A 15,319-nucleotide genomic window follows, 5' to 3' on the forward strand; every position below is an offset into this window, starting at 1 on the left:
CCCTTTAGCAGTGGTGTGACTCCTGTCCAGTTTGTGCAGCTTGCCTAATTTTCAGACAACTCCCTATTTTCACTGCTCAGAAGGGATCTTTTCCCCCTGCTATTAAAATATTTCAATGGTATTAGTCTGTTTTGTGGGCTTTTTTCCCCTCTCTTTAAGGAAGACAGGGTGGTTTACTTTTTAGCATTTCCTCTATGAAATAATCATGATCCTTTACCACTGTTTTGTTGATCTTCAGCTTCTTAACTCTAGCTCATAGAGATGACATAAATCAATCTCAGTTACAGGTGTTCTTTTCTGCTGATTTTTATAAAAACATTTTTGAAGTGAGGTAGACTTCTGTGCACGTTTGTTTTCCACTTCACTTCAAAGTATCTTCATCATCTTGCTTTTGAGGGGCCCATTTCATATTCTGAAATCCTTTCCTATAGGATCTCAACCAGACCCAAAGAGGTCTCTTCAGCAGCTTTCAGTAGCTGGGTCACTACCACCTCTCCTTTTCTTTCCTGCTAATGCAATACACTGTTTGTTTGGTTTGTGTTCCTCTTTCAATCTTCCTCATTATTTAATTAACATTCAAATTCCACTTACCTGTCTTCTATTCTTAATGAAGCACCACAACATTTTGCTTTTTGAGTTTCTTACACCTAGTTGAAGTATGAGCACTTGGCTCTTTTTTTCTCTGCTTCAGGTTTAGCCTTCAAAAGATTATCACACGCAAGTGTCTCACCACCTCAGTAGGAGTCCAACCCTTAATTCCTTCTTGTCCTTTAATTCCCACAGACATTTCAAGCAACTGTAATCATTATTATTCCCAAGGAAAACAGAGATCTTGTTTTGGCATGGTCAGAAAGCTGTCCTGTTGGAATAAAGCAGGATTGCTGTTTTTAGACATCTGCTTTGAAGCCTCTTACGTTTCATGGATTCATAAGTTAGCTCCTAATTGGTGAATGCTTTTTTCCATGTTATGGTAAGTTCAGCCTCAAAGTGTTGACACCACATCCTGGTGGATGGAATATTTCTTCTCTGGCCATATGTTGCCAGATGAGCCTATGCCTGCCACTCTGCTTGGGATTTCCAGTCCTTCTTCCTCACAGTCCATGAGGTTTGTTAATGAACTGGATCACTTCTGGCATGTATGAGTGTTTTATCCCTGCCAGCAAACTTTCGACAACTTTCCCCAGGAGCTCTCACATGCTCAAGGAGTCAGTGGTGCTGCGTGGCCACTTTTACAAAAGGCCCATTTCCTTACCCAGTTGATTTCACTGGGCTGATTGTCATCTCTCTGGGCTTTTTCCAGGCTCAGGGCTGGGCAGTTGCGCTAAGCTACAGTGTGCTGACAGGGCAGGTCCCTTGATTTTTACTACACCCATAAGTCAGCCTGTGTGATGTGCTTATAGAGTACTTACACTGCAAATGCACCAAGACAAGGGCTACTTTTTTGTTCCACTTATGTGGAGATAATTTTGTCTGTCTTCCACTCTAGTGCTATACTGGTTTATTCAAAGAGATCAGTAATATGTGTTATTGTACTGGAATCAAAGAAAAGGCTTTGCTGTTTCACCAGCAATCATCTTGGTTGTACCTTAAGTGAATAAGAAATGCATTTTCCAGAGTTGGAACTCTATTTCTAGAGCTATAAAGCCAAAATGTGTAGTTCAGAGCCATAAAAGGTTTGCATGATCTTTGAAACAAATATGAAGGACTATCTATCATCCTTCAAGAATATGCTGAAGCATTAAATATGAAAACAAGCATGGTAGATGTTAAATGAGTTTATGATAAATGAACATGCCATGAAGAACAAAACACTCAGAGGGGAAGGCGAGGGTAACTCTGCTCAGCATTTCAATACCTATCTTCTAGACTTTGGCTCCTGGGGCAAAGTCTTCAAGCTATTTTAGACATTTCTGGCCTCTCTTTACAGTACCTGAGAGACAAATTAGTACCAAGAAAAAGGGTTCCCAAGTGCCAACAAAGGGGCTGTGCAGACACCAGAGAGTGTCAGTAAAGGCTCTGTTGTTCCAGGGTTGTGTTGGCCATTTGTGCTACATAATTTTTCCCTGTGTCTGGTGCCTGAACGATTTCCTTGTAGTTAATGTCTGAATTACTTCCAAGGCTGAAGAGAGATCATTCTCTTCTTTTAAAAAGATGTGGAAATGGAAGAAGCTTTCTTCATACAGCAACTCCATTGTAACAGACCATTCATCCATGACACAGAGAATCTGAGCCTTTCTCTGCCAGGGCACACATTTCTGACTTTCCCAACATAGCAAAAGCAAGGAATCACAGAGACTCAGGAGTTACTGCTACAAAGACAAGAAAAGTAAAGCCAGAGAGACAGTGGGTAATACTTGAGAACCAGAGAGTAGCACCGACTGAATGCTCTGAGGAAAGGACCACACCGAGTGAAAAAAATTTGTGGAGAAATTTAATTCCTTTCAGATTTATTAGCCTAAAGTGTGAACTGGAACAGAATCTGGGATATTTAAAGTATCCACTAATATAAAATATAAAGTGCTACATTCTGCCCTCTCAGACACTAGGGAATTTACTGCACTGCTAGGGAACTGTGCATTGAGTAATAGTGGAATTACTCAGGACAGGAATTGGTGTCTTGGAAAGGATTTGCCATCTGCTGCCATTGTTCAGTATTTTCCCTGTCACAGGCTACAAAGTAAGCATCTATGGAACATAGGAATTATCCTGCAGTATTTCAGCATTAAAAATGTCTTGTGTTCTAAAGGATCTTGGTATTTCTAAGAGGAACTGATCAGAGCATCATTTTGCTTCAGCTGAACGCTAGCATTTGTGAAGGATGACCTGCCAAGGTAATTTCTCTTTTCAGATTCACATCCAAACAAAGCACTTCTTACCCAGTGCTATTAAAAAAAAAAGAAAAAGAAAGCACTCTTATTTCTAATAGCACTTCCTCAGACATTATTCCCTAATATTTTCTGTTTATTTTTTCTGCTTTTAACGTGCTGTTTATTTATTCATTGCAATAAAGATATGTTGCAGCACTACTGAAGAGATACTTGGAGTGGCATGTTTTTGAAAACAGATTGTTTATTATTAAATACTCATTAATCACATCTGAGTGATTAATATTAAAGTGTGTGCTTCTGAGCTCTCTCTGGGTGGCAAAAAGGCTGTCCCAAGAGTCTGTGTATGGTGGGCATTCTCTGTGGATCATGAGGAAGTCCAGGTACCAGGCAGCAGAGTGGAGGTGGAAGAGTGTAAATCCTTGCAATGGCCTTCAATCTGGTCCATTTTTTACACCACAGACCCAGTAAGGAATTTCCTTGAAACTCCCTCAGGTGAAATTAATGTTCCCTGACAAAATCTGAATGCGAGTGTTCTGCCTGCTGCTGTACCCTCCATTATGGATGTTTGCTCTGCACAAATGCATTGTGCATTCACAGCCAGGAATTTCTTGTGCAGCTGTGCCTGGAGGAGACTCAGCTGGGTGCTTTTAAAATAGCAGATATTTTTTAATCTGGTGCAGACAGGCCAAGCTGAATTTTAGTACATAATAACTAGGTAAAATGAATGGTAATCCACATAGAAGACCTCTGCTAGTATCCAGCTCTGTAAAATTCAGCACAAGATTGAAACTCCATCCCCTTTGCCTAGTTCAAGTTCTGCTGTAAATCAGCATCTGTTCATTAGTGTTTGCTAAACATTGTGTCTTTTGTCATAAAACTTGGCTCAAGTTAATCTGCCATGCCACTAGATACATATTTGTATAAATCTAATCTGGCTAAGACTTGTTTTGCTCTTTGCTTGAACACACAGATCCCAGCCTTGGTGCAGAGGTTTGGCCACAATTAGTCGGAAGCCAAGCTCCTAGAGAATCTCAGGGCCTTGCAACCCATGGAAACAAGAGTTTAAAAAATGGTTTGCTTGAAGCCCCAGGAAGTTAAACTGTAATATTTCACCTATTTTTACCATGTTGCTGGGATGGGACTGAAACCAGAATCTTTGGATCCAATTTTCCCTAACCTCAAAGGTCAGAGTCATTAAAAATGTGATACATTGCTCCAAACCAAAACCTGACCACTTAATAGCAGGTTTTTTTCAAAACACTTCTCTCAAAAAATGCTGTTTTGTTGGACTTTATATGTTTTGCAAGTGTTTTTATTTCAAGGAAAATTTAAAGGAGAAAAAAAGAAAGAGTATTATTTGAATAACGTCAAAGACTTGGTTTGATTTTTTCTTCCACATATTTACATTTCATTATTTCATGATTTGTTATATTAGTCTTTTATAACTTTTATACCTTTGTTGGAGGTTAGGTGTCCTTTTAGTTCTGGCTTGCCTATGGAATTTTTACCCATTCGTTGCGGGGAAAACTCGACTGCTGGTACTTGGTGGGTGCTTGAGAAAACACAAAGAATTCGCCCGGGTCCAGGGGGGGAAGGGGGCAGGAAAAGGGGAGGGTGGGGACAGTTTTGCGGGCTTCTTCAGCTTTGGAGAAGGACACTTTGGGCACAGAGCTGTTGCTGTGGGGAAAAGGGAATTTCACCATCACCCAGACGGAGCTGCTGCTTCATCTTCTCCCCTCTTTGTTGGTGGCCTCGCACCCCCTGTCCTGCCGGGACATGTGGTAGTGCCAGGCACCGCCGCGGAGCTGCTGATACACCTCAGCCACCGGCCCAGGATCTCAGCTCATCCCTGCTGTTTCCAGCCGACTGTTCCTCAGAGCCCTGCAGGAGCACCGGGACTGACTGCCCGAGGGGGTTTGTGAAGCAAAGCCTCTCCTCCATCCCATCTCAGCCGAGAAAGCTGTCCCGGGGTCCCTGGTTCTGTTTTGCTGTTAATGCTGTAGTTATTGTTGTTTGTGTGCCTTGTTATACATACTAGTAAAGAACTGTTATTCCTATCCCCAGATCTCTGCCTGAAAGCCCCTTGATTTCAGAATTATAGTAATTCAGACAGAGGGGGTCTACCTTTTTCATTCCGAGGGAGGCTCCTGTCTCTTAAAACCGAGACACCTTAACAGAGTTACAGTGACATATTCTGAAATTATCAATATACTTGGCTTACTTAAAACTTTGACCTTACCGCTACTATAATAAAGGGAAAATACTTGTGCATATCTCAGAAAAATTAGTTAAAGATTATTTTAACACAGGCCTGAAATTCAGTTTACTTATGTGGAGCACAACACAGGCAGAGAACTTAATTCTGATGTCATGTGGGATTATGCTGCACATTTCATTAAATTCATTACTGACATTTACAGGACTTGGGCAGGTTCATACCTCACCTAGGAAACTGCTTGGGTCTCACTTCTCAGCATGTCACCTTCGGACTTCTCTGTCACACAATACATGGAGAAGAGAAGGACTCAGTGTAACCCATTGTTGCCTTTCAGTGCCTGAAGGCAGCCTACACAAAAGATGGAGAGAGAGATACTATTGATAAGGGATGTAATGTAGGACAAGGGGGAATGGCTTCACACTGACAGAGGGCAGGGTTAGATGGGATATTAGGAAGAAGTTTTTCCCTGTGAGGGTGGTGAGGCCGTGGCACTTGTTTCCCAGAAAAGCTGTGGCTGCCCCATCCGTGAAAATCTCCAAGGCCAGGTTGGACAGGGCTTGGAGCAACCTGGGATAGTGGAAGGTGCTCCTGCCCATGGCAAGAGGGTGCAAATGGGTGAGCTTTAAGGTCCCTTCAAATCCAAACCATTCCACAATTCTACAACTAAATAGATCCTTTCTGGTCTTTACATATTCTGAGTGACAGAACCATATAGTCCATAAAAACTAAAAATAGTTCCAAAAATCAAGACAAGCCTGTTACTTCATATGGAAAAAGTGTCTGCTTTTGTTTCTGTTTGGCAAAAAAAGAGTTAAGGCCTGAATCCTTTGTGCTGGGAAGCTCCTGGATTGTGCCATTCTCACTGCTAGCCCAGGTGGGAAACTTCAGGGACTGTTTCTGATTATAAGAAGGATCATGAAAAAGATCATTTTGTTCCAGAGTGGCCAGTCTATTTATATCTCTTTTACTGAAAGACACACAAAAACATTCATATTCTCACAGGAAACAGGCCTCCCTGCCTTTTTGTTTTCCAGGAGGAAATGTGAGGAGTCAGATGAAAGGATTTCCTAAATAGCATGAAGTGCTGGTTTGGTACTGGCCAGAGACTCCCTTGCTATCTGTGACAACCTCTTGGTCCCTCTTTGCAGAGCACATGGAAAATCAGCTGCTGATTTGCAGGTAAGACCTAGGGATTTCCTTCTTGCAAAATGTCTGTGAATTAAAATTTCAGCACTAATTTACATTTCCCCTTGAAAAAATTGAAGTGAAATTAAGGGAAGATGGCAGAAGATGGTGAAATTTAATAGAAGTTTTCTATTTTTAAAGGAAATTGCCTAAAGCAGCCATTTATCTTCTTGTTTAAATCTCTTTATCTTTCATTAAAAAGAAAGTTTCCCTGCAGCTATTTCTGCCCTTAAAATTTAGTCAGGAAGAGAGGAAGAGGAAAGAATACTTTTAATCTCCTTGTTAAGTGCTTCCTCAAGTTATTCAGAGTCTTCCAGGCTTCTCTTCTTGGAGATACAGGAAGAGTAGGAGTGAGGAAAGCAATCAGAAATCAACATTTTTGCGTGCAAATCTTACAGAACAAAACAGAACTGAAATTCATACTAAATATAGGACAGGAATATCTTTCAAACTTCTGAGTGTGTTCCAAATCAAGCAATACCTTGGGATATTTGGAAAGCTGAAACAAGTATTTTTAAAATAGTGTAAATAGTAAATAGTGCTTGTGGCAATGGTAGATAAATGTTTAAAAGCTTCCCTGTGCAGTCCACTGAGTGCAACGTATCAGGTATTTAAAAATGTATTTAAGGTTTTAAGTGCTGGTTTTTACAGAGGTGAAAATATTAAGCTAACAAAACTAAATAAAACAACCCAAGTGCCAAGAGCTGCTTTTCAGGATAGAGGCTTGAAGGATACCCACTTACCCTCTTTCTAACAGTTTAATTCTCATATCCCCCACAACAGACATTTATTTTTGAATCCTCCTAATTATAGTTCCAATTAATAAAATACTGCCTTGGCTTTGCTGTTGGATCACCACAGGTTAACCTGCTCTGGGCTTTTTTATTTTCCAGTGAACTGTGTAAGGAACAAAGTATTATACCTGTCAGTTAATTTCCAAACTGGTGGCCTAGTTCTTAAAAAACATCATCTGTAAAGACTAAAGAACTAAAACTCTCCCCACTCCATCTAACTGATCTATACCTCACATGCAAAGGAGGAAATTCCTTGATTCTAATCTTAAAGGGTAAAAACACAGTGTAAAATATTCTTATATATTGAACACCCAATTTTTATTGCAGACCATACTTCTACCTGACTCTCTCAATCTCACTATACTGGGTTTAAATAAACTTGTGTATTGTAATATTTTAAGGCTTTTCTATGTGAAAAGCGTAATGTGGGAAGTGGGGATCAGACTTGGTCCTATTAAGAAACAAAACGTGAGAGTTTCAGGTTTCAGACCAGGTGCTTCAAAAATCATCTTCCTGTATGTCAGCTGTGTTTTCTTTCTGACAGGCCTTTTCCTAGCAGAAAACCTTGTATGTTCAATATGCTCAATATTCTTAAACTTATTAGGGGGAGGACACACTCACAGCTTGAATGGAGGTTCCAGCCCTCTAGTCATAGAGTCCATCTGGTTCTAGATCTTTGCAAATAAAATTGTATTATTCTTGCAATCAAAATAGTGCAGGAAGGGGAACAGATCTACACCTCCACCTCTGGCTGGAGGTTCATTTGTTAGCAAAGAAGGCAAATTTCTGCAGTGACCAGATAAAGTGTTCAGATCCTAGACAGAACTATTTCTCTGTGCTGAGTGTAACAGTGCTCCTGAACAAAGTGAGGTGGAACAATGTGCTGAGCTTGCTATTAGTCACCAAATAAGGTGACTAATAGCCTGGTTGCCTGCGTGGTTTGGTCTGAGGACAAGGTAGACAAAGAGGGGACTACAGAAACAAGTTCTCTGAATGACTAAAAACAACCTGTCCCTTTTGTGTCTCAAAACCCATCTCCAAATAATTAAGTTAGAGAACAGCAATAATAATAATAATAAAAATAATAATAATAATAATAATCTCTCTTACAATCTTCTGTAACTCATTGAATGTCTGCTTCCTTCCAGCAGCTGCCTAAACAGCACTATGGGCACTGTTTGGAGGAGACCCTGCCCTGGCTCAAGCCCCTGGCAGACCTGGCAGCATCCTCAGCCGTCCAAGGATGGTCTCTGCAGTGTTGGTGCAACCATCCATGCACCCCTGGAGCAGCAGGGGGCTCCCTGAGGCCCTGACACATGGCCATGGCACTGCTGGTGGCAGTGGCACAAATGCTGCTGCTTCTGGGTCTGGCTGGGGAGTCCCAGTGCTTCTGCTCGCCCACTGCCTTCTACAAGAATTGCTGGATCCGGCGCTTTCCAGGCCTCCTTGTGGACCTGCGGGAATCCCAGAGGAGGGGAGCCCAGCTGCTGAAGGGTTACGCAGAAATCTCCCCCCAGCAGTGCAGCAGAACCTGCTGCCTTCTGAGGAACGGTGAGTACTTGTTGGCAAGATCATGGCACACATTAAACCCCCCATTTTGGGTAATGTTTATATAAACAGTCCTTCACTTGAAGAAGAAATAGAGGGGGTGGAAGCAGGATCTATAAATTTTTTTGAGGCAGGAAAGCACAGGCACATTGTAACTGTTGTCCTGTAGAAAGGAAATTCTGTAATTAATAATAATTATCTGTGATTAATGATAAACTGTATTTGTTTAGAAGGCTACACTAGGAACACATTAAAATCTTAGACTCTCCTTTGAAATTTTAGATCTCTGTTACAAAGCTTGTAGGCAATACCAACATTAAGAGAAACTCTTCAGTATTCATCCCCACCTACTGTAGAAAACAACCAGTGACAGTGATTCTATCAGCACTCTCTTCATGAAGTACGTGGTGAGAGGGAGAGTGGAGGGGACACATAGTTTGTCCTTCTCTGAAATACAAGAATATTCAGTTCCTTGGAGAAAGCACTCTCTCATTCCGTATTTATACCATGCAAACCAGGTAACACTAAAGTTATAGCAATAAATAATAGCAGTTATTCAGCTGTCCATGCCTTTTCTCTAGCCTAGTAAACTCAGGCTCAGAGTAAAAAGAAACAAAATAATTTTTTGTCCTAAGCCTTGTACTTTCTTTGTATCACACTGCACTGGTACTCTACAGGAATGTATTTTAGAAGGACACAAGAATTGCATGTCTGTGGTGCCTAAATTTTCAAAACTCTTCAGACAGGAAAGGGGTTTGGATATGTTTTGGGCAGATGAAAGTGAAATACCAGTTACCAAAAAAATGAATATAAATTTTGATGATATTTTGAATTAAGAGTAAAAATATCTTCAAAAAACTTCACAATCTGGCAGTGTCATAAGTAACTTCCAGCAGCAATCCTGGGAAGAGTCAAATTCTGTCTTAAATAATGCGAGGTGAGAAAAATTACATATATTTCAGCAAGGGTGTTCCTACCTCAACAATAAACTTCTTCTCATATCCCCCATATGGGACTGGATACTTAAAGAGCTAATAAATGGTAACTTGAAATCTCCTTTTTATAATCATATATAGTCAAACAAAATTTATTACTATCTTAACTAAAACTGAGACATTAGGGGGCATGTCAAAGGGCTTTAAATCAGTTATTATTTAATGACATACGGAAGTAGAACTCATATGGCTGTTCTAGTCCAGATGTAAAATAAAAATCTCTTTTGTATTCTCAATTAGTTCATATGATAAAGAGAGAACCACAGGATCTGGTCTCTCTTCCCACAGGATCTGGGCAAATATAATGAATTTCTCATGTTAAATAACATCATAACATGCAAAATGCAATGGTCATTGCGCTGAGAAGCTCAGCTTTGTTCTTTATGGGTTCCAGTCTCTTGCAATCTAGCAGTGTTCTACCATGGAGCCATTCATGAGAACAGGAACTGCCTGCACATGTCTTGCCCTGCTTTGGAAAGCTGCATTCTAAGGGCTGGAGTTGATGTCATTTTGTACAACATCACAACAGGTAATTAAGCATTTCATTTATAATGGCTGAAAACAGATGAGTTTTAGGAAGTTTTAAAATTGATACCAGGTCAGCTGCTGTGCTAAATGACCTCCTGAAGTAACACACAACCCTAAAAAATTGGAGATTAATTCCTTTTTCATTAATATACCTACTTCTGAAAATACTTCCCCCCTTTTTTCCACTCAATGAGAAAGGAGCTTGAAGATACACCCAGGTCTCAAGATTCATGCTCTGAGTACCTCATCAGTACTGTGCTTGGCCAAAATACCCTCCCACCTCTGAGAGACTGAGAGGAGGCTGCCACTGCTCCATGTCCCCAGACCCAAGCAGTAACAAGATTGAACATTTATTTTCATTAGGCACATGCACCATGAGCACACAGGTAACAGAGCCAAACACATAAATTGAACACACCAACACAGGGAGCACCAAAAGCCTCATCCTGCTTTTGTGTTAGTGAAAATATATAAATATGTGTATATATACACACACATATATACAATGCAAAGTCCCCAGCAGCCAGGCTGAGATGTTCTCAGTCTTCCCAGTCTGGACCTCAGGGTGCTCAGTCTGGACCCCAGTCTCAACAGTTGCTGGGATGTTTGAGCCCCTAGGGTGCAGCTTCCCTCCAGTTGCTGCTCCAGACTGTCACACACACATAGCTTTCCTGGATTTCCCTACCCTCGATGGCCTAGATACCACCCTTTCCTCACCTTTGGTTCCTTCCCTAAGCATCCCATAGTAAGTCATGTGCAACCCCAAAATGCACATCCCTTGCAGCCCAAAAGATATCCCATAACCCAAGGTAGTGACATGTCCAATCCAAAAGGGCATTATCTGGGCTCCCTGCCCTGCCTCTGTCTCCATGGATCCTTTTTGTGGGCGTGCAGACAAGCTTTAATCAATAAACTAACATTATCCTCATTTACTAGGGATTGATCCAGATCTTCTCATTTTTGAGAAACTGAAATACCAAGAGCCAAATGCTCACTCCTCAGCGAGTACATCTGAGAGGCAGCAGAGCACAAAGACCCCTGAGTGGGGAAGATGCCAACATCACAATGCCACCACATCAGGTTCTCCTCTGCTCCGAGCTCCACCTGCTGCCACAAGCCGTGGCTTACCAGGAAACACTCACACCCCCACCTGGAGTCTGACAGTGTGGAGGACTGAAGGTACTGCCTATTCCAGGGCAGAAACTTCCCCGGTAGAGGTTGCTTTTGCTAGGAGAACAAGCAGCAGGTCGGTCACCAGCTCAGACAAGACTGCACACTCGGCTATGAGCCCCAAGCCTGACAAGGTGTTATCCCATCCACCCACCCCTCCTCGTCTGAACAGCAGCAAGCAACACCTCAACGAAACCAAAGGCTACAGTGGGAGGAATTCCACATTGGGTAACGAGGCAGCTGCCTGGGAAGTTGGAGCTTTGGGGGTCTGGCTGATTCCTGTTGTCCTTTGTTCTTCTCTCCTCTGCCTGTGCTGTTGCACTGTTGCCCTCACAGCCGAGACCTGCAGCTACAGGAGGGGTCACTATAAACCTGTAAGGACAAGAACAAGAATGTCCAGACAGCTCATAAAATATGCTCCTGTCAGAGGCAATCTGTGAAACACCATCCTCGCTCTGGAACAAACAAGATTTTAAAAATGCACTCCATACACCAGCCTACTTCTCTCACAGAGAATAACAGGTGATAACAGTTGAGAATATTTGGTTATGATTTAATTCTCAGCAGATGAAGCACAACTCCCTGTCTCTTTAGGTAGGAAGCAGCCACTCGCAGCTCCCACTGTTTGAAGCATTTTGGTTCATTATCTGTTGCAGATTAATGCCTGACAAACACTGTAACACTTCTGCTCAGGTTCAGTGCAGCTACAGCATTGGCATGTCTGTGTGACAGAGAATTATTTAACTGGATGAGAAATCCTGCTATAGTTATCTTTGTGTTTGTGTATTTGCTACCAAATGAATAAACATCCCATGTAATGCAAGAGTACACAAGTGACTTACAAAACAGTCCTTTTGTTTGAAATGGTCAAAATGATTATGTTTTCTCCCAAAGAAAAACAAAGCCTAAACTGAGAGAAGTACCTAGTAAAGAATTAGGTCTGTACCTTCTGATGCCTTTCTTCAAGCTGAATACAGTGGTTAAAATTCTGCTTGTGTCCACTTTATAGTCTTAAGTGCTGCCAAGAAGGCAATTCAAACTTCAAGACATTGCAGCACTATATTCCAAAAATAATTTCTCCAGAAAATTTGGGAATATACTAAAACTATTATTGCTCCATAATTGCATGTAGTTTTTAGGATACAGAATTCACATGCAGGTATCTTAATCTAATTTAGATTAGAAGAATTATCTTCTCTTGACCTAAACATTACCCCATAGTTTCAGCTGGATAATGTTTCAATTTTCTTACCCTAGGGTTTGCGCCAAGCATTGCTGAATATTTTGTTATCTTCAATCACAGAGGTATACACAGTTCATGTTCAATTTAGTTGTTTCATATTAGGGATTTTTACTGGAATACCAATTTAATTTTTATTTTTGAAGACAGGAGAGCACTAGAAGTCTTCTTCTCCCTATTTCACAAAGATTTGCAGTTTGAGGCAGCAATATGGTAACACAATGACCCTCACTTGTTAATTTATAATGCTACAAAGAATGTACTATTTATTTAAGTCATGATTTAATCATGCATCAGGGATAGGGGAAGATGCTTAAATCCATAACGTATATATTTATGGTCTGCTGCTGAACTTGCAGCCACAAAAGCCTGTCTAGGGAACTCATTTCTTACAGTATCAGCATGGAAACAAATTGTGAATGTTGGCCATCACCTTTCTCCTCTGTACCATTAAGATATTACTGTTCTCCAATAAATATTACAGAGTTCAGCTGAAAACTGACAGGTTCTATCATATTGTAATCCCTTCCTTACCTGAGACTTGCATTAACTTCATGTCCCCAAGTCCTTAAGTCTCCATTCTTCCAGTTCAGGCTGAGCTGTGCCCTGAGCTCCCCATAAAGTATCTGCTGACAGCAAAATCAGAAGTGCTTCCAGCTCATCTGTGCTATCAGTGACCATCCAGAACAGCTTGTGTCAAGGAAAAAATAAGAAGAAAACCTCATTTTATGGGGTGGATACAGCTGTAAGATTTTTTTAAATAGAGCAAGTCATAGGTAGTTAACCACTTGCTTTCAAAAAGGAGGGTTTTCACCTCCCTTCACTTTCAGAAAAATAACTCCTTGCCTGCAGTAAGCCACTGCAGTAAGTCATTCCTGGTTCTCTGTCTTTTTCATCTCCAGATTAGTGACCATAGAGTACACTTCAGAGCACCTTGATGCTCTGTTGAGTCTTACTCTCAATATGATGTTCTGGGGAAGAATCATATAATGCAACTGGAACCTCCGTTCTCATCAGAAAAAGATATAGGAGACAAAGTGAAAATTTCTATCTGTCCCATGAGCAAGACAATAGGGAATGATTAAAGATTATGTTCTGAAGAGATTTCTTGGTTTGTTGACAGAGAGAGGGCAAAATAATTGGCACAAAAAGGATTATATGAGACACAATAGCAGAGCTATTTTATTACAGACTAAGAGAGTCACAAGAAAATAAATACATTTTATGTATGAGGAAAAGCAAGAAATGGTTAACAAGATGATTTGTCCAAACAGCACATCTCTTTTTATGTAACTGTCCCTTTATCCCTTCCTTGTGCTTGTAGAAACCTTATTCCTGAAAACAGGGGGAAAAAAATGTCCACTCTTTGGAATGTTTATATGTGGGATGAAAGGAAAGTTCCCAAAGGTGTGCACAGAGGGATGCACGCTTCAGTAATTTAAATTTTAATGTACATGACAAATGAATAAGTAACCAGTGCTAAAGATGAATTTATTGTGCTGCAGAGCTGCTTTAACCTGTAATTTTCTTAATCTCTAACTTGTTGGTTTTTAAACTTCAGCACAGGATTCCAGAGAGATGGAAGATGCAAAAGTATTGTATAGTAAAATAGACATGTGTAGTTCACTTCTTAAAAATATGTGCTGTATTTTACATCCCTGAGGTTGGGAAGACTCCTACAGAGGTAAAGATCCCAGTGTTCCATGTATTCTGCAGTCACACTATCAAATACTAACAGTTTAGAGGGAGAAGCAGAAAAGCAGAGAGGAATATCCAAGAGCTCAAAATAGCATCCAAGCTGCCTTTTGTCCTGCCCACTGCACTACACAAGTTCTGTACTGCAACATAGATACCATCAGTAAAAATCACAAGTGTAAGTTTGAGTTTTATCCCAACATTGTCCAGTAGGTATCATCTGTTTTTGGGAGAGACACTTTGTGCTCAAGAGACAGTCACCTTAAATCCTGCCTGTATTACCTGAAACATTTATAGTATGTACATAAGTTAGGCTTGAACAATTCAGAATGAGCTGGTAAAGCCTGTGCATTTTAGGTTTTCCATCAATTAGCTGTGGAGCTAATGAAAAAAATCAAATTACCCTTGCTGTGCTGTTCTTTCTACTTTATTATTGGTAAGGTCAAAATGTTGTTTCAGGTGTGGTTTCTAGAGTTCTGCTTTTGTCCATTCTGTGAAAAGCAAAGGAAAACTGGGATGTCCTCTGCTGCAGAGAATTTTCTCAGGTGCTCACATATCCTGAGTACAGAAGGACAGCTCTGTGGAGAAAAGCAAACTTACGGGGTTTGGGGTTTCTTAAGACATTTCAGGGCCTTGCTCCTGCTAGCCTTGTATACAGCACTGGCTCCCCAGGTGGCTCCTAGTAAGCAGCCCTTTGTCAGCAGGCACTGACAAAGCTAATTAAGCAAACAGAATTCTCCTGTGCACATACTAGAACCAAACTGTCTCTGGAACAGAGCCAGGCATGGCTCCAGGCACCAGCCATACCATTCTCTCCAGTCAAACTGCACTTACTTCCTCAGTCGTTTCGGTTTCATGGCTGTTCAGAGAAGATTTAGAATTACAGATGTTCCCATTTCAAATGGGAATTTTAAACACTATACTCATTGTCCCTGGATAAAAAAGCAGCCTGATAACAGCTGAAACTTTCCCCATATTAGGCTTCTGCTAAAACTTTACATTAATGCACATCCAAAAGGAAGGACTACTAAAGAACCAAGTCAGTCGGTGCAAAATTGGGATTACAGGACAAACATTTTCAGTCTTAGCTACAGTTCTGGTAAATTCTCGTAGGAATT

General features: G+C 40.9%; 1 protein-coding gene across 1 annotated transcript; it reads left to right on the plus strand.

The window, feature by feature from the left end:
* The first annotated feature begins 7,935 nt into the window (after positions 1–7,935).
* MANSC4 (MANSC domain containing 4) lies at positions 7,936–12,091 on the plus strand. The gene is made up of 3 exons (XM_015627051.2): positions 7,936–8,576; positions 9,963–10,097; positions 11,033–12,091. Exons 1-3 carry the CDS (start codon positions 8,342–8,344, stop codon positions 11,704–11,706), a joined length of 1,044 nt encoding a protein of 347 aa, XP_015482537.1. The 5' UTR covers positions 7,936–8,341; the 3' UTR covers positions 11,707–12,091.
* The last annotated feature ends 3,228 nt before the right edge of the window (positions 12,092–15,319 follow it).

Source organism: Parus major, chromosome 1A (genome assembly GCF_001522545.3).
Source record: "Parus major isolate Abel chromosome 1A, Parus_major1.1, whole genome shotgun sequence".
Classification (NCBI taxonomy): domain Eukaryota; kingdom Metazoa; phylum Chordata; class Aves; order Passeriformes; family Paridae; genus Parus; species Parus major.

What these genes read in the sequence shown, in the direction of transcription:
- MANSC4 (XM_015627051.2), top strand. Translation starts at nt 8,342, where the DNA reads ATGGCCATGGCACTGCTGGTGGCAGTGGCACAAATGCTGCTGCTTCTG. An exon ending in CTGCTGCCTTCTGAGGAACG is followed by an intron (nt 8,577 to 9,962) that starts GTGAGTACTTGT and finishes TATGGGTTCCAG; the next exon opens with TCTCTTGCAATCTAGCAGTG. An exon ending in TTTGTACAACATCACAACAG is followed by an intron (nt 10,098 to 11,032) that starts GTAATTAAGCAT and finishes CTCATTTACTAG; the next exon opens with GGATTGATCCAGATCTTCTC.